At 37.5% G+C, this 20,529-nt stretch overlaps 1 protein-coding gene across 3 annotated transcripts in view; it reads right to left on the bottom strand.

Moving 5' to 3' along the window:
* The window catches only part of VPS41 (VPS41, HOPS complex subunit), a 187,427-nt gene that overhangs the window by 7,125 nt on the left and 159,773 nt on the right, over window positions 1–20,529 (bottom strand). For 2 of the 3 annotated variants that reach the window (XM_025379273.1, XM_025379272.1), the window contains exons 22-25: window positions 20,285–20,422; window positions 13,685–13,739; window positions 11,520–11,660; window positions 10,085–10,221 (exon numbers count right to left, since the gene is read on the bottom strand). In XM_025379273.1, coding sequence (XP_025235058.1) covers window positions 10,085–10,221; window positions 11,520–11,660; window positions 13,685–13,739; window positions 20,285–20,422 — 471 coding nt within the window. Of the gene's footprint in view, window positions 1–10,084; window positions 10,222–11,515; window positions 11,661–13,684; window positions 13,740–20,284; window positions 20,423–20,529 lie in introns of all 3 variants that reach the window. The other variant, XR_003118549.1, reaches the window with a different exon arrangement.

Here is a 20,529-nt window from a genome sequence, read left to right as displayed (position 1 = left end):
TTCCAAAGTGGTTATATGCCATTTTATACTCCCACATATTAAGTTGGATATCTAATAAAAATACCTTCCCTCTTGAATAATAATCTAACTCTTAATTTTTATGTAAATTTTAGGACCAGTTTATCAATTTCCATGAAAAATTCTTTGGAGATTTTGATTAAAATTTTATTGAACATACAGATGATTATTTTAGGGAGAACTAATAACATTTATGATATGGATGTACTTTTAACAATTGAATAAATGGTCAAGTTCAATCTGCTATTGATTTATGTATTATTTTTACATTTGTGTTTAAAAAAAAAGATAGGGCTATAATTTTCCCATATTGCCCTCACGTAATGCTGGTATTAGGGTTATACTAGCATTCCATAAGGAACTGAGGAACTTTTCCATTCTATTATCTGGAAAAGTAAATGTAAAACAGAGGTTGCCTGTTTTTATTTAGTTTTATTACTTTTAATTAATTTTTTTTTGACACGGTCTTGCTCTGCACCCAGGCTGGAATACAGTGGCATGATCAGAACTCACTGCAGCCTTGACCTCCTGGGCTTAAGTGGTCCTCCTGCCTCAGCCTCCCATGTAGCTGGGACCACAGGCATGAGCCATCACACCCAGCTATTTATGTATTTTTAGTAGAGACAGGGTTTCACCATGTTGCTCAGGCTTATCTCAAACTCCTGAGCTCAAACCACCTGCTCACCTCAGATTCCCAAAGTGACGAGATTACAGGCATGAACCACTGTATCCAGCCACCTATTTTTTTTAAAAGGATTGATAAAACTTGTCTCTAAAACTGTCTATGGAATAAGTGCCTTTATTGTAGCTATACATTTTGACTGCCAATTTAGTTAATGACTACAGGTGTATTCTATTTGTTTGAGTAAACTTTTATAACTTATTATTTTCCTAGAAAATAGTTCAGTTCTTCTGAGTTTTCAAAGATATTGATATAAACTTGTATTCTTTGCTTACTTTAGGTGTTGAAAACTTAGTCTGTATGAACTTTGTTTTTTATGGTTATGCTGATTGTTTCCCTGTGCCTTTTTCTCAAACTTTACGGAATTTGCAAATACATTTTGTGATGTTTCCTGAATGTTTATGGACTACAGAAGCTTATAAGCATGCAGTTTTGAAGATATGTCCTCCTCCCCACCAAAAGTAGTTTTTGTTTTCCAAAGTATGCCTAACTGGCCTTTCAAAGATCAATCATTTTTAACCCACTAAAAACTTTCTCACCTGTTTCCTCCTGTTTTACCCTGGTTTCTTATTCTCTGTGTTGGACAGCCTCTGATATCACTTTCAGAACTTAAAACTAAAACTTAAAACTTTTCTACGAAATATCTCTACTTGGTAAATTAAACAGCACCATTATTAACCTTTGCTTTGTAATCTATATCTCTTATTAGAATATCACTGACAATCGGATGGGTGTGGTAGCTCACACTTATAATCCCGGCACTTTGAGAGGCTGAGATAGGAGGATCTCTTGAGCCCAGGAGTTCAAGACCAGCCTGGGCAACATAGTGAGACCCTGTCTCAGCAAAGAATTAAAATTACAAAAATTAGCCAGGCATAGTGGCACATGCCTGTAGTTCCAACTACTCCAGAGGCTGAGGTGAAAGGATCGCTTGAGCCCAGAGGTCAAGGCTACAGTGTGCTGTGACTGCACCACTGCCAGGCTCCAGCCTGGGCAACAAAGTAAGGCCTTGTCTCAAAACGAAACAAAAAGAATTTCACTGAGGATACACCAGGCTTTTCTTTCCTCAACTTCATAACAGTATTAATTCTCATCTCAATAAATAATTGTAGGTATGGCCTAGAAAGTACAATACTACTTTTCAGAGATTTATTTTCCTTACGGGACTTTCCTGTATTTTTCCAAGATTATTCAAATCTAGGGGTCAATTTCTTCTTACATCCTACTCCAGGATTCTTGTTTTCTTAATATTACTTTGTTTCCTTCCATAGTTCTAAGTTTTTCTAAATTACATATTTTATCAACAAGACCTTTATTCTTTCCTTTTCATCATTTTGAAGTCAACCAGCTATGGCTTCTATAAACAATCTGTTACATATTATATTTTGTGCTACTGTAAATTTAAATATGAAAGAATTTATAATACAACTGTTGAAAACCAATATGACAACTTAGATTTGCGTTAGCTTCCCCTTTTCTCCTTATTTCTCTGCAGTTCATCATCACTGATAATAATCCCAACCAAAAGCAAAACACCAGACCCACAGAAGTTGTATAAAGCAATAAAAGAACTGTATATCAGCAAAGTTGTTATGGTTCATTAGAAACGGCGGCCATGGGAAAAATGCCATCAAAAGTCGCCAAATAAAAATGTGTAATAAAATAATATAAACTTAATTACACATTTTATAATTATTACATTTGTAATAATTACTACAAGTATAAAAATTTGCAATAAAATAAAATAAGTAAAATAAAAATTCTGAAATTTTTCTTTTAAAAGATTCTTTGAACACTAAACATTTTGCTGACATTGCCTTGTTCATACTGCAATGCTTGTCATTAGAACTGCAAATGACAGACAGCTACTTGGTTTGAAAAGCCCCCAATATGACACGGGGTTAGACTGAGAAACTTTTCCCCTCATTTCTAATCCTTCCTTTAGGTCACAATGCTATGGAACTTGAATTCTTCTTGAAAAAGCTTTGCTTTTGGCTGGGATTCTTATAAAGATAATGAGTTGCAGAGAAATACAAAGGGAAAGAGATCCTAAGGTCTTATGTTGGAGTTCAGAAACAATCTTATAAACACAATTGTATTTAAATTTCTAATAGCACAAGGTATGGATGTACCAAATTAATTTTAAAAGCTACACCTTGTTGTCACAGGCCACCTACGTCACCTAAAAGCTGTGATAAGGCAAAACTGAAATAATTTCAAAAGGAAAACAACAAATCTCATTTGGTCTTAAAAGTTTATTTCATGAACTCTTCTATGAGAGAGTTTATTCAAAAACTCTCTCATAGAAGAAAATTAGGAGCTTATATACTGAGAGTCAAAAAGAAACCCATGTAGGCCCAAAAAAAAGGTTGGTAAGAAAGAAGCGTTATTTCCTCTTATCCCATTTGGATTGCAAATTAGAGATATGGGAAATAAAGGACTATGGGGACTGCAGCAAATGTAAACTTGGAAAAATAACTTTGGAAGGCATGGAGATGTCTGGAATCAGCTTACCAGTTTGCATGAGGTATGTGTGTGTACATGTGTGTGTCTGTGTGTGTGTACATGTGTATATGGTATGTGTGCGTGTCTGTGTCTGTGTGCATGGTGCATGTAGTTTAACAAAACAGAAGTGTTAAGGCATTTTACTTCTCCCAGAAACATTAATTCAGATCATGAGCTGCATGAACAAAGGGCTGCGTCTCGCTCACCTCCAGGTCTATGAGACCACATGTCGAGGCCCTGTTAGCACATAACATACTGTCTGACACAGGAGATACTCACATATTTGAATAAATGCGTTTATAAGTCATCAAGTATATGGCATTTTGAAAACAACTATTCCGTGAGACACTAAGGCCTCTGACAGCCCCTCTGTTAAGGAGACGCCCATCAGTGTTGCTGACTTCATCTGAGAGGAGCTGTCCTGCTACCCAGCTCCAGCCAGGGTTCAATCCAAGGGGCAGTTGGGAGGAACAGGGCAGGAGAGGGAAGGGAGCCAAGGGATGGACAATTTGTCGTTTTTTTTTTCTTTAAATAAATGTCACTTTTGAGGCAAAAGAAAAAACCGTGAAAAATAAACCCGAATTATACCTAAGAATCTAAGCTGCTTTATTAGATCCCAAAATAAATATTAAGACTTACATTAAAATATTAGGTTAACATTAAATATGCAGCTGTATTCAATATGTAAAGACATATTTATAAAATGCCTCTGTTAAGAACTTTAGAAACAAAAAATATTTTAGAGATCATCTAATTTCAAGGTTCTAAAATTTCAATACACAGACTAGTGCCAGACTAGGTGGGTAAGAAATATCAAGGTGGTTTCAGGACATGTTCCCTAGTCCTTCCCAAGAGAGTCTCATTCAGCAGATCTGGGCTGGGTGCCTCAAACTATGTAATGTATACAAGAATCCAGATGACTCTGGTGTGCAGCCAGGCTTCACAAACACTGGCTTAATCTAATTGGGAAACCGAGCTCCAGAAAGCTGAAGTGCCTTACCAAAGTCTCAACAGGCTTGTTAATGGCAAAGCCAGAACTGGAGCCCAGGTCTGCAAATACCATGTCCATTGCTCTTTAAAAGACAACAGTTGCCTATTTGTCTTCCATACCAATTCTGTATGTGACTCTGGTATAAACTGCCAGTACAATGAATGCATCTCCAGAGACCAAATGGGCCCAGCAGTGAGAGATACACAGGATATGATGTGGAAGGCCACACAACAGCACTATGTAGATAGTCCATTTTTTATCCAGAGATAACATAAACGAAGTACCACTAGGCATGCACATAGAACTTCAGCCACTGCTAGAATAGAAAGGAGGATAAAAATCATAATTGTAAAACTGAAAGCATGAGCACCAAAAAGTTTTGGCACATATTTGTCTTACAGATGGATTAAAAACAAAAGCATTTACAAACAGTTACACCTAATTATAGCGAGTGGAAAATCTCATCTACAAAGCTTCTATCTCAAGAAAAAGAACAGTACAGGGTGGATTTTCCCTCCCTCATCAGGTGAGTTGACCTTATTTTCAATATGCAGAGATTCCACATTCACACCACTTTTGAAAGCTGGTGGAAAAGGAAGTCGGGCAATGCTTCTCTTAGATTGGTAGCTGGGGAGATAACTATCTATCTTTAAAAAAATAAAACAAAAACAGCCTGGGTGCGGTGGCTCACACCTGTCATCCCAGCACTTTGGGAGGCCGAGGCAGGCAGATCACGAGGTCAGGAGATGAAGACTATCCTGACCAACATGGATAAACTGTCTGTACTAAAAATACAAAAATTAGCTGGACATGGTGGCATGTGCCTGTAATCGCAGCTACTCAGGAGGCTGATGCAGGAGAATTGTTTGAACCGAGGAGGTGGAGGTTACAGCCAGCCGAGATCACGCCACTGCACTCCAGCCTGGTGACAGAGCAAGACTCCGTCTCAAAAAATAAAATAAAATAAAATAAAATAAAATAAAAACAAAACTTCGCAGCACCATCCATGAAAAGAAAACATAAAACTGCCAAATGGCAGGAGGCAGAGCAGCACCAAGTTGGAATCAAGCCACCAGGCTTGGAATCCTGGCTCTACTGCATGACATGGGCAAATCACGCAACATCTTCTAGCCTCAACTTTCTCATCTGCAGAGCAGGGGCGAGGGCCTGCTGGGAGAACCATGTGGCATGATTCTGCCAAGTATAAAAGGATACAAATACGGGGGTCGATCACCACAATAACACAAGTGCAGAGGAGTTTCCATCACAGTGGAAACTCCTGAGTGTTGTGTCCATCTTGTAAAGGCTAAGTCACAGGTTTCTGCAGTGATCTTCGAAATTTTTGTAATCAGGAGACCCAAACCAGTGCCCAAAGCTGAACATCCTGCTCCAGAAAGAAATGTAGAGAAAACTAACTAGGCTGGTGTTGGCTAAAGGCAATTCGGCTTTGTACCTAATGCCTTAGCTCCAGTTAGCCTTAGGAATGTCTGCAGCCCCTAAAGCATCTAAGATGGACATTTAATCTAGCCCCTGCTCCCTTTTATTTTTCTAGGAAAAACAGAGGTCCAGGGATATGCAATGACTTGTTCAGGATCATCCGCTACTTTACTTATGGGTTAGACTCACACCAGGGACTCAAGAGGCTTAGCCTGGTGAGATTTCCACTGCACCATGACACCTTAGAAGCAAGTTAAAACATGCTTGCTATATTCTTTTCCCAAGAGGTGTTACCCATAATGAAAAAATCCTAAGACCCCACTCTAATTAGCAGATTTTTCAGAGATTACTTTTGGCTATAAAAGGTAATGTAGTCATGGATTTTAAAAAGGCATGAGATTTAGTCAGAGGATCTGTGTTCAAACCCAGTTCATCACCTTCCCAGACTGGCAAATCATTTAACTTTTCTGAGAGTCAGTCTTTTCACCTGTAAAACAAAGATGACAGTTCCTACAAAACTGTTGTGAAGACGAAATGTTTGCCAAATAAGACCATCAAGAAAAGTGTTTAAGAACAAAGATGCTGAAATTCTTAAGGGAAAAAAGCCTCCAACTACAAAAATGGATATAAATACTAAATAAATAAATGCTAAATTTATAATGTTTTAAAAATAGAAAATATAAAACATTAGAAATTTATAGCATAAACTCATTTGGAAACTGGTCAGTTCACGTAAAAACTGAAGTATCATTGATACCATATTATTTTGGAAGTAAGTTATATCAAAATAAGTGCTATTCGTCCTTGAAATCAGGCCTAGAAACATTTAAAGTTTATGACGTGCAATACATGCTACTTGCATCTTACTGACTTCATGAAGCTTTTAAAATTTGTGCAGTGATTACCCTAACAAGGTAGCTAGGTATAAAAACATAGAAAGTTAAAGAAATTAAACGCTGCTAATGTAGTTGATTATACTATTTCCTTAAACTATGTCATGTCATAGGCATCTAACAAACCTAATGATGCTAACCTTCAGTTGAAGAAAGTTGTTACATTTTAGAAAACGTGAAACCAAAAGCAGAAGAGTTACTCATTTCAAGTTTTTCCCACAACATTCTCTCATTCTCTCACCCACCTTCCAGTTAACAACTGGCTAATGAATGATCTCCCAAAGCAGTGCCCAAGTAAGTTTTAAATGCTGTATGCTCCATTGTCAATCTCCCTTTAGAGATTTCCAACGCATACTAGCAAGAAAAGGTGCTGAGAAACCCTGTGAGAACATTTCCCCAACATCTGACCACAGATCCCTACATTACTGAATGGTTCTTGATATCCCCTGGGGTTACTGTCCCACCCAACCCCATCACACACACAGTCAGTTCCAGATTCCTGGAAATTGATGAACATGCAAAATTTCTCCCGAATTTTCAGATTGAATAGGGTTGCTAATTTTTTACTTTGCTAGGTGAGAGTATGTGAAAAACAACATAGTTTAATCAAATACAAAATAAAAAAAAAAAGAATAAAATAAAAACATGCATGTGAAATCCTTCTGGAAATTGCAAAATGCTCTCTGGATAGATTTATTTTTACAGTGAACTCTAATAGATTGCTTAGAGAAAGGAAACACATTAAGTGGTCATTAATATATTATGTAAAAAAGAGCAGAGAAATACTTTAAACTCTTTATCTATGAGTGAAAAATAACGCCTGGAATTCTTTGAACAACCTGCCCCCGGAGAGCATTTTCTGTTTGCATTCTCCAACAAGATGCCTGAGCTCCAGTGGGGACTCCAGATGCAGCAGTTTCTGTAGGCTCTGCTGCCTTCCCTGTTCATCTCTCCCTCACCCTCTGAGAAGCCACTCCTTGGTTGGGGGATTCATAGGCAACCACAGCTTTTTGGACCCACCGGCTAAATAATTCTGAACCTCCTTAACACATTACCGAACTACAGACTTACATATCTTAAGGAAAAGCTCTAGTTAAGAAAAAACACTGATTTAGCAGCTTCTTTAGTATAAATTTTTACGTTTGGCATTCATTTTGCATCTAATAATAATTTCATTTTTATTTCCAGCTGACTCAGAACGATGCAAATTTATTAAAAATGAATGAACACGGAGACCACAGTGGTGCCCATGAGCTTGGTTCTCTGGAAGAATGACCTAGACAGAGGGATGCACTATGTGGTTTTGCAGTCATTGTGGAGGCTGGGGAAAAAGAAAGGCACAACTTCTAACCTGGAGGCCAAGTTTCCTGCACTACTGGCGAAAGGCAGAGGGATAATTATTGACTACTTCCCTTGGGGGAGGGTTATTCAGAGACACCTAAATGACTTCTCATCAAACGTGGATTTGAAACCTAAAGCATATTCTGGCATGCCTAGGGTTGGTAAGGGCCAGTGAAGTATAGGTCATTATCAAGTTCACTCACACTCAGAGGCTTATAAGGTCTGACACTAAAACACTTTCATCAAAGCCCAATTCTGACTTTTTAAACTAGTGACTTCCCCAGGAAGGGACGTCACCTTTCTGGATTCCCAGGGCGTGGCCATAAAAGGCCATCTCCTCATCTCACCTCTCTTTGCCTATTAACCCATTCCCACGTTTTTATTTCCTTCTTGCCTTTCTCATTCTCCTTCCAATAACCTTTCCCCTGGGTCATCTGCACACCTCCAAATCCCACTGGAAATACATGCCTGTATATCGTTAAGCTTTTTGCGGAACAGGTAATCTACTTCTTTGGCTTAACTGAATACAAATTTCTCTCCCATGAACCCAATTTCTCACAAAGCTCTCCTGAGTGAAGTCTCCATGATCTCTCACACCCTCATCCCCACCCCCACTCCCATCTTCAAACTTCTTCACGTTTAAAGTTGTGTTGTCCAGTTAATACCACTGTCCCCTGTGGACTCTTCAATGAGAAGCTGGAGCCTGGCTTAGGGCACCTCGTTTCTTCCTCCTGGCCTTCATGTCCATGAGGATGACTCAGAAAGGCTGTGGCCTCAGTTTCTCTACTAATTCTACACAAATGACCTTTACCATCATCCCACTTTTTGAACATGTATACACCATGACTCCGCTTCAGAAACATTAATGACGTCACACTCTCTGGCACAACCTCTTGTCCCTGCAGCTCTGCCATCCCTTTCATCTCTTACGTCTGTTTTTGATGTCACCAATGTACCTGCAATATCTTCTCCTTTCCACCTTGCCTCTTACCTAAGGCTGTTACCCTGAGTGCAGGCAGACCTCTACTTTGCAACCTGCATGGTGAATCCTTGCCCAGTGGATCTCACATCATAATGCTCCTCAGCTAATAGCCTTTTCTTTTGGCTTTACCTGCAAAAATTGTTTCTAGGAAAGCAATTTCACCCACTATTAACAAAAACTCATTTTCAAGTGAATTAGAGGAAGAACAACAGTCTGAATGGTTTTTTTTTTTTTTTTTTCTGAGACGGAGTCTCGCTCTGTCGCCCAGGCTGGAGTGCAGTGGCGCAATCTCCGCTCACTGCAAGCTCCGCCGCCTCCCAGGTTCACGCCATTCTCCTGCCTCAGCCTCCTGAGAGGCTGGGACTACAGGTGCCCGTCACCACGCCCGGCTAATTTTTTTTGTATTTTTAGTAGAGACGGGGTTTCACCGTGTTTGCCAGGATGGTTTCAATCTCCTGACCTCGTGATCCATCCGCCTCGGCCTCCCAAAGTGCTGAGATTACAGGTGTGAGCCACCGCACCCGGGCAACAGTCTGAATTTTTAAGGAAATGTTTTAATTCAAGTTCTATAGAAGCTACCAGCTTCCTGAAAAATAGTAATCGCTAGAGTCTTTTTAAGGAAAAGATTAAGATGCTTTGTAATTAGTATAATAATTTACATGAAAATAATGAGTTCCACTGTTCTTATCACAAATTCTGATTTAACAAGGATAATAAAGTTGCACTATTCTAGAAAACAGACAAAAGGTTAAATAAAATCCTATATTTTAACAGCTTTCAGGCAACAGATTACTGAATGGCTTCAAAAAAAAAATTATTACCTTACTGAAAAACATTTTTGTTAATTCCCTCAAATGGACACAATACTTATTCTCCCTAAAAATGTTGGGGTGGCCTGATCTAATGGCCACTATAACTGCTTTCATACCTCAATTTCATGTTATATTAACCATACAAATGTAAGAATGTCTGCTCAAAAGCAAGTGAAAATTGGAGATGGCTAAAGAATCAAATAGCCTTCTTAAGGCCTTTAAGGTATTACTGGACAACACAATTTTAAAGGTGACGTTTCTAATTACTGTGTTTGAACAGTTTTCTAAATATCTGGGCCTAAATAAAATGTAACCATAACATTGAAACTTTTTAACTGACACCTAACATAAACCCTAGAAATATTTATCCAGTACTAAGTCAACTCATTCAGCATGCTCATTTGTCCAAGAAAGGATACTTACTTGCAAATTGTAGTCTTGCAGAATTTTAACCAAGGAATCTCTCAAATTGGGAATCTCCATTCCTTCCTTAATACGGTGAATCAGTAGAATTGGGTCAACATGTGTGCCAATGTTGTTCAACAAGCCAGTAATAAATGCTACAAAATATCACATAAAACAATGAACATAAAAGCAACATTAAAATGCAATTTTATTTGCACATAATTTGCACATAATGCAATTTTAGACCAAAAGTAACTCAAAGAAAAAATTATTTCCTTCAAAGTAAGTGTTAAAACCATTTAAATTTCTAAACTCCTAAGAATTAATCTTCTAAACTTCCAAGAACTAACGCTCCTTAAGGCATGAAGGAGAAAGTAAATAAGAACTGTTTTAAAACAGCTGAACAAATGATTACTTGCCTTCAGATGACAGTTTTTAGCATCAAATGGGTGCAAACAGTATTTATTGACAACTGATTACCATTCAGGTATTATATACACTTTCCTCAAATACTGCGCAAGGTAGGAATGCTGTGGCCGCATTTTACAGACAAGGGAAATGGGGTGTTTAATTTTTCCAGGGTCACACAGCTAAGAAGTAATGTGCCCAAATTCACTCAGGCCAGCCTCAAGTTTATGATGTGTTCTGTGACATCACTTTGCCTCTTGAGATTCTTAAACTATTCTTTATCTTGCTAGTTACAAATAAGACTCCTTATATTGTCAAGAGGATAGTTATTAAAGTCCATTTCAGATTAAGGTAGTTACATGAACATAAAGATTTCCTACCAAACTTAAAAATAAAAAACAAAAAAAAAAAAAGGAAAGAGGAAATTTCAAATCACTACTGTTAGTTATTTTCAAAAGAGTCGGGTTTCTGTTAGGTGACTGCTTTTGTTTTTTCCTTTCCAAAATGGGAGACCCAATGCAAATAGTCAAGCTGAGGACCAGCAAATACAAACTCTGGGTGCTGTACTGATAAAAACAGTGCAGGAAAGAGGCTAAATGCTGCAATGCAAACATCCAAATATCATCAATGTCCAGAACAGTTACATGTTTCCAAAAAAGACTGGTAAGGTCTATACACTTAAACTATAAACACTCCCATATACAAGCTAAAAACAAACAAAAAAACACACACACACCAACACAACCCAGATGACATTTATTCAATTTGCTTGCAAGCAGGTAAAAACATGCCTCATGGGGACACAATTAATAAACTGTGTAGCCACCTGTTCTTCATCACATTCAGGCAATGCAAAGTGACGAGGCTCCAGGTTTTCCAGCACAGGAGGAGTACTGGAAATCATTACAACACACCTGGCCTATTTTTATTGTAGGTACACTGCCATTTTTTTAACCCAATGTATCTTGAGATAGTTTTTAATCTAGACATAACTGGCTACACTGACAGAAAAAAAGTTATAACCACAGATGGCTTTTATGCTTACGTGGTTTGTCGATGGAATATAAAATCAAATCTTCCCACAGCTCTCCATCATCTTGTTCCTTGGCAAATTCGATTGCTTTATCAACATCATGTAATTCCTCCATAATCATCTTCAGGGCACTTCGGCTATTACCCATTCGGCCTAGGTGGGGTGAAGATGGGAGAAAGAGTTCATTTAAGGTTATTTTAATGATTTAAAAAAAAAAAAAATTGCATATCTCTTAATTTGTTTACATAGTTGGAAAGCTAAGACAAGGCTATTTTCTCGTGTGACAAAACATTTACTCTCTATAACAGAGTAAAATAAATATCTCCTATTTACTGGATATTTACTCTGTGCTGAGTACTCATTTAAGTACCTCATATAAATGGTATCATTTAACCATCACTACCATCCTATCAGGCATGTTCTACTAATATTCCTCTTTTATAGAAGAGGAAATAGAAATGTTAGTAGCTTGCTAAGATCATACAACTACTAAATAGTACACCCAGAATTTGAAGCCAGGTCTGTCATACTCTGACTTACTTTTGGTAGACTTATATATATTCTGGAGGTCAATACCTTCAAATTCAGATACACTTAAGACTTTTAAAGTCCCTAAAGTCACTCTGCCTCATGAGGTAGCTGTGCATATTGCTTTTCTGATACACTTTGTGCCAATTGCAAATTCGATTATCAAAGGGTACCTCATTTTCTTCTCTCCCAAGTTCAGGGGAAAGTCTTTCAATAACCCTCATGAGATGAAAGTATTTATCAACCATGCTTCTATTGGCTAATCTTCTTTACATACTTTGCTCATTGATCTATGGCATTTTAATAGTTTAAATTTTTCCATGAGTTTTTAATACAGTACATGTAAGAAAGCCTTACTCAGTGGAGGGACAGCAACTGCCTGGTTGTAGGTTGTCACCCTTACCGCTGTCTCTGGGCTTGCACAGGAACTAGTAAAGGATCTTGAATCTTTCTCACTGTACATGGCCATAATCAACCAATAAAAGCTGGTTCGTGAATGAAATGATATCCCATTTAATACCCTTTCCATAGCATTTTGTGTTTCTTACAAATATTATTTCCACAGCCTACGTCTCTAAAAATGGTTAGTTATTTTAAATGTTTACAGGATTTTCAAGTTTTTATAAAATCTGACTATATGTCCCTATAAGTCCTCTACTGCTTCTAAGACAATATGACAAAAATGTATTCCACCAAAATATTTATTGGGGAGAACACTGTTTGCAATTAGTGAATTGATGAGCTACTTAAAATTGTGATTAGAACCCCAGGAACATGCTGAAGTAACAAAATGCAGCCCCAAAAGCACTTCTCCTAAGAAGGGAAGGTGCTACAACTGGATAATTCTGGGTTTGTGGCTGAGCACCCATGAATCTGCATACACATAAATGGGAATAGAGGATTTGGATTATTTTTCAACAGAGGCAAAGAGGCCAATGAGGGTGAGTGTTGTATAAGGGAAAGGTGTAAAGCGGAAAAACCCTACTGAGGTCAGCAGGGAAGAGACAATGGAGAAACACCAGATATGAATGTTATGTTATATGCCACATTATGCAATCCTCAGTACAACCCACATTGCTGTCATGCTCGTGGCTCATTTTGGAAGAATGTGAAAAGATGACAAGTTTTGTTTCTTGGTATGCATGGTACAAAAACTGTGACTCATGTGGAGGTAGGAGCCAGAAGACCAGGAACACTGACACCTAGATTATATTAAAAAGCTCTCCTCTTTCTCCAAAACTACGGTATTCAATTGCATTTCCTCCAGTTATTTAGAGTGTGATTTCTAAAAGTGATTATTTATTTTCTACCAATATGATGGTAATACAAGCTGATTATAATTTTTTAAAAAATGAAAAAACTTGTCAACTCATCTACAATTTATTTTAATCTATGTTGTGAGGTATAAACTGATAAATTTTTATGTGTTGATTATAAATTACCAATATGTTATTTCAACATTTATTAAACAACTCTTCCTTCTTTACTGTGCTGTGAAGTCTGTTTTCATATATTAAGTTATTGTACAAAATAGGCTCAAATTCTGTGTTACATTGGTCTAAAACCTATGTCCTTTCTTAGACAATTTACTTCATGTTGTCATCCCATTTCTTAGTTTATGGCGACCAAAATGAACAAAAGCTACTTACTCAGAAGATAGACTGTCTCTTCTACAAAGTTTCTCTGTTGACAGATCTCAAGAGCCTTCAATTAAAGCAGGGTAAAAATGTTACTATAGGCTACCAAATAAGAACAAATAGTAATAAAGTCATTTAAACTTACACTTGAAAGAATTTTTCCACAGCTTTTCTTTAAAAATAAAACAAAGCAAACAAATAAGGAACACATCTCCCTAGACTGGCTGCACTCGGTCACCTCTCAGAGGTACTGGACTCTACACAATTCAATTTAAAACATATTTGAAGCTACTCAGAACATTTCATGAGCAAGAGTAGAAAACAGGACACCAAATGAAAAGAAAGGGCCTTTCCCACTAAGCTTTCTCTCTTTACACTACTTTAGGTTTCTTTACAGCACTGCTTCCTTCTAAATCTGTAGTCATTTGTTTAAGCTCTGTTTACCTCCATTAAGATGTAATGAATGTTGTTCATGGTTGAACTTTCCCAGTATTGTGCATACCATATGCTCAGAAAATATGATTTCATGCTGCATGAATGAACGAATGAATGAATGAATGAATTTACTATGAATATTTGTACTGCCAGAACACAGGGGTTGAAAGAGAACTCTGCTCAATGATCTGTCAAAGGAGAGAAGGAAAAAAATACTTTCGATGATCAAGGATCCAAAAAGGAGCAACTATGCAGATGAGAGCATTTCCATTAGTGTTAAAAAAAAAAAAAAAAAAAAAAGACCTACTACATACTGATAAATTACTTACTGATTCTAAATTAATCAGGACACATTTACTACATGCTCTGTGCTGGGTGCTAGAGGGTCAGGTTAGATAGAGATGGAAAGATGACAATAATAAAAATGTTAGTGATGGTTACAAGTAAGAGGACAACAAAGAAGAGAATAAAGGAGGAGGCTTAGTAGGAGCATTAGCAGCATGAGTCCACCCCTGGGAGCTCAGGGTCCAGGAAGTGACAAGAGATGTGACAACGCATTATTCCACGATTACAGTAACATGAACAAAGGGCCATGTGTACAGAGGAGGGATACTGAAACTGTGTGGTCCTCTTGTGAGAAGCTTCAAGGGGAAGTACCATCTGAACTGGATGCAGTATGATGAATGAGCGCAGCTGGGAAACCTTATCTCACACCCTGCATACAAAACTTTCTATTGCATTGCTCCACTCAGACTTAAAGCTGAGAATCTCTACCACGACTTACAAGGCATCCACAACCTAGCCCTGAATTCCTGTGCAGCTTCACCTCCCTCTGCTCATCTCTTCATTGCGTCCCCTTGCCTGAAATGCTTCCCTTACCCCCAACTCTCCACTACTGGATGGCACTACCTTATGTCATGAGGTCAAGGTCACCTAAGGTGGACGAACAAGAGGAAGGAGCCCCGGTCTCTGACCCTGCGGCATGTTGCCTTCAGCAGGGCCACTCAACCAACACTTCCACGTGACAGAAAAAGAAACTGTTGCTCTGTTAAGCCACTATTATTTTGGGATTTTTTATCACTCACAGTTGAATCTAATCCCTGGCTAATACCGAAAAAAATCTTCCTTTATTTTGATTAAAAACATGGTTTACCTATTCCTATATGGTCTTGCCTGTCAATCATCATTGTAAATGATGAAACTTTCTTACCAACTCTTCACTCTCCTGCAGCGATACTACTGCAGAGACAAAAAAAACATAGGTAAGAAGTTAAATAACAAAGCAAAACAGAGCAAAAACATCGGAGGACACGGGATTCAAACAAAAAATCACTGAGAAGTCAACTGAGTGCCTAGATTTGTTCTGGGTGTTAAGATACAGAGAGTTTATAGTTGAGTGGGACTGCCATTCACAGATAAACAGAATACTGTAATTCAACGGAATAAGGAGAATGTTTAGAGAATGTCTGAATAATGATAAGTACTTATGCTGCTTAAAATAATTTATTATTAAAGGGTATCCATGAATAAGTTCTGTACTTGGAAATTCACTTACACACTTTAAAATACCATTCAAGATTTCAAACAGAGCCATTACCTGTTTTCTTCTGCACATGAGAATGCCTAAGAACATGCTAGTCTCAAACCACAAAGAGTTTGCAGTTTGAAGCCTCATCTGAGTTATCCAAGACAGCAGCCACTTGCTCTATGTGTCTATTTAAGTTTAAATTGATTAAAATGAAATTAAATTAAAATTCGGTTTCTTGGTAGCACCAGCCAGATTTCAAATACTCAATTGTGACATGTGGTTGGTGGCTACTATGTTGGACAGAGTGGATTATAAAACATTTCCATTGCTGTAGAATATGCCATTGAATATGCCATAGAATAGCAAGACTATAAAATCCTGTATATACTATCAAAAAGGAAGTCATGTGGGAAGAAATGTCTGAAGGCAAGTTGAAGTTAGGGATGACATGGAATGCAAGCAGATGAGTTTCACCAAGTTCAAAGATAATTTGAGTCTCTGAAATTTCAATTTCACATAATTTTAGATGTTTTATGACGAGTTTCTAACAGTATCTTAAATTATCCTCTTCTCACAAATGAGAGAATGGACTTTAGAAGTCTCTAGAAATTTTGAGTAAAGTATAAAAAGAAAGCATTTAGATTCTTGAATGTTCCTGGACCATGGTGCTCCCTCTAGAGGAGAGAGTAGGGAAACTAAGATTTTTAAAGCAGACACACAACACAAGCACACACACAAACATACACACACGGAGAATGTAGTGAAAATAAAAGTGAAAAGTCAGAATAATAATAGAACTTGAGTAAAAAATGATGCAAAAATAATATTTTAATTCTCCTCTTTCTAATTTAGTATGAAGGTAAAGAATCAAGTTAGAAAACTGAGGGTAACTAATAAGAACCTTATCAAATGTAAATTAAATAATTATTTCTACCTATCCTTGATCTTGTCATCTTTTAACCAATATTATCTTTAAATTTCTTTAATGAAAATCTGCAAACTTGGCATCTCTCAGCTTTATTCTTCCAAATTCAGAAATACTGCCACCTTGTGAATACTATTAGATATGAAAGCGATCACAAATTTGGGTATAAATCTGCCAAACTATAAAACTGATGATCTGCTTTTAACCACTCTAGGCACAAGCAAATCATATTTGCAAAATGAAAACCAGGGCCTGATGACCACATCTGTAAATTACAGAAGGACAGTTTAACAGTTAAAAAAAAATCTTTCATAATTCTTGCAACACTAGGAAATACTTTAGTGATTGTTACCACTTCAATTAACTTTTTAAACCTGAAAATGATTCCCCAACATAGTGGAAAAAATACAGAGCCTAAAGTTAAGTGATCCAAGTTCTAAGTCTTGGTCCCTCAACTTATTAGCTCTAGACTTTAGGCTTGTTTCCAGCTCCCTAAGACTTGGCTTGTCATGTATAAAAGGACTCTACCCACCTAATCGCACTTTCGTACAGATTCAATGAAACAATATACATGAAGGCACAGCATACATTATAAAGCACAAAAGAAATACAAATAATTTTTATTATCTTTAAAAATTGCTGTAGATGTTATAAATTCCTACACACTCTGTATTTCCTTTAGAACAAACAATTTCATAAAAGTTTATGATTAATTTTTGAATTTCAGAGTCGTGGTGATTTTAAATCCTGAACCTCGGCCTTTGAAAACCATAACTAGGGCTTTTGATGTGACATCAGGATCTTTCCAAAGTTTTGGGCCAAATACTATTGATTGTGGGATTTCAATCAATTCAAAATAAGGTTGACGTAGATTCTTGAAGATTTCAATCAGTTGCCAATCTGAAATCACCTCCTTTCAACAATTAGCCAATCCCCAGCAAAGGCAGACAACCAAAAATTAGAAAGACATAGTGTTATTCTGCCAGAGGTAAATTATAAACAACAGTGGATCAACAGGTTCTGAATATGCCTTTGAAAGCTTAAACACTTCTCATTTAAAGTAGAAACAAAGAACAAAAAAATCTTCTTGTACCAATAGGACTCAACAATCTCTAAATTCTAAGGAAGCAGACAGAAATTTCTTTGGGGAAAGGGAGGCACTAGAATTTTAAAGTTCTCAATTTCAGATTCAGGAGAAAAAGAGACCACATTTTCTATGAGTCGCTCTTTACACAAAACAGGCAGACATGTATTCCATGCCCTTTACTAGCATGCTTGGGAGGCATTTAATTGGAGAAATTCACTTTGTCACTCACAAATTGGTACATATGATAGCTTTTTCATGTCACATGTAAACATAAAAGGGATTTGTTTCTAAGATGACTGAGTATATACAGAATTCTTTCTTATTATTCTTTTTATTTATTTAAAGAGAGTTTTGCTTTCTCAACTAGGCTGGAGTGCACTGGTGCAATCATAGCTTACTATAACCTCAAACTCTTGGGCTCAAGACATCCTCCTCCCTCAGCTTCCTGAGTAGATACTAATACTAGCATGTACCACTACACTGGACTAAAGTTTTTATTTTTGTAGAGGCAGGGTCTTGCTATGTTCACCAGGATGGTCTCAAACTCTTGGCCTGAAGCTATTTTCCCACCTCAGCTTCCCAAAGTGCTGGGATTACAGGTGTGGGCTACTACACCCAACCAGAACTTATTTTTAAGGAAAAAGGATAAGAATTTTGAGTTAGTAATACTGTCATGGACCTCTCCTTTAAGACAGCTTTGGGTACCTGATAGGGTAGAGTGCTATGTTTTCTACAAATATACAGATTTCCCACAATAGATCCTGACAAAGAGATAATCTCTTATGAAGAAGTCTCAATAACCTAAAACACGAAAACCCATTGAGGGAGTCCTAAAAATACCAATTACTACTTGATTATCTCATAATGATCTGTTTCCACCATTACCACCTCTAATCCATGCTCAAAATTCTCTTTCAGTGGGACACATGAGATAAATTTTTAAAAACAACTGTGTTTAAAACATAATTGCTTTTACTATGCTTGTGCTGAGTTCTTTTACATTCAATATGGTGTTTTCAGTGGCCCAGAGAGAAAAATTCTACAAGGTCTACACAAACGCTCTAAGCAAGCCACATGTGTAGGAAGCATCACGTGCAGGTCTGCAACGTTCTGCTGCTCCCTACTGGGTGGAACAGGGCATCTTCCACTGAGTGCTACTAGACCCAAAAACTTTAAACCAGGTGGGCATAAAGTGTGTGAGCAATATAAAGATACTGGAACCTGGGTGGTGCCTCTGCACCTTGTGCTTAGGGAATGAGAATGGTTGTTAATCACCCACATGTGACCTCTCTGTCTCAGAGGTCAACTGGAGACTTCAGGAGACTGCCACATCCTCTCTGCAAATATACAATGTTTTCTTGAAAACTGAGAAACAAACGAAGGAGCACTGTTTAAAGAATACAATTCTCACTCTATCGCCAGATTATAAAGGCCTATGGTGAGAGAAGAGGGTAATATCTGTTTTTATTTTTAGAGTAAGATAATGAATTTCCAAATTAAGTCCTCAGAAAATGTCTTAGGGCCACAAATATAAAATACTAAAGTTGTTTTATAAGTTAACAGGCAGGCAAGATTTTTTTCCATTAATTGTAGACTTTAAAAATCCATTGAGCTAAAACTGGTTCACAGTAACTCCAATGCATTTAATCATCATGGGCTAAAGAAGCAACATGGAAGTTGTAAGTACATAAACTGTGTTATCATCCAGCTTCTTTGCACATATCCCGTATGGGTCAAATATGTCTTTTTTTTTTTTTTATTTTGGTGGTCACACAACTAACTTTTAAAAAGTATCTGGCCATCCAACTTTAGTCAGACATTTGTAGATGTTACTGATAGATGGTATTGAGAACCGTGGGACATAATACTGTTGCCTTTAAGGCTGCCCAATTGTTAGCACATATATAGTTAAGTGCTTCAGTTTATTTTGAAACAGCAGTCTCATAGAACTTACTAGTCCTTATTTAGCCCTAACTAGGACCTTGCATGTATTTAATTTATTCATTCATTCTCTCACTCATGATGAAACACACACTTAGTAAATGTCTAATGTGGGGTGGGTACTAGATTTACCAAAACAGGTAAGACAAATTCCTTGTCTTTGAAGAATTTACAGGAGAGAGAGACTAGTAAGTAGATAATTATAGTGGAATGCAGAATGTAGGAGAAATATAGAAAAACACAGGGTAGACATTCAAAGAAGGAGGATGCAGGACCTAAGCTATGACCTTGGTTTATCAAACCTGATTCCTGACTGGAGCAACTGCTTCTGGCTTAGGACAGTCTGTGTCTCCCTACCAGGCTCTGACTCTGTGAGGTGTCACTCTGACCCTGGGAGATGGACTGAGACTCCTAATATACCATTTTTGCCTGATGGTTGATTATGTCCTAGGCCCTAGATTAAACTGTTCTTCCAATTAAACCTGTCACCTTCAGCTCTTCACCAAAGTCTAATCCAATGAGACCTCCTTTTCTTGACAGCAGGTCTAAGCAAAAACCTACTTCTTTGAGAGCAACAGTCTTCCCCTTGGACAGGGATGGATGAGCAGAGACAGGAAGAGAAGAAAGACAAACAACTTACCATCAATGACAACCTCTTCATCCAAAGTGTACAAGTGGGGGACGTCTGTGCCTTACCTTTTCAAGTGGGCAATGGGTACTGTCTCGGAGAAAGGGAAGTAAGTTTGGTCGATCATATTCAGCATAAAGACTGATCTGTTTTTCATGGTAACGCTGCCCCTTATGGTGGTCTCTCTTGAAAAGCTTATGCAAATACTAAAAGGAACAAAAGATAAGCCGTGACCCATTAAAATAAGAAAAGCAATACCTGGCTAACATTGCTATTTTTAGCTCTAAACATGGTTGGGGGAGAAGCATTCTTC

This window comes from Theropithecus gelada, chromosome 3, assembly GCF_003255815.1.
Source record: "Theropithecus gelada isolate Dixy chromosome 3, Tgel_1.0, whole genome shotgun sequence".
Taxonomy (NCBI): domain Eukaryota; kingdom Metazoa; phylum Chordata; class Mammalia; order Primates; family Cercopithecidae; genus Theropithecus; species Theropithecus gelada.
The sequence above is the reverse complement of the archived record's forward strand: the minus strand, read 5'-3'. Positions and strand labels throughout refer to the sequence as shown.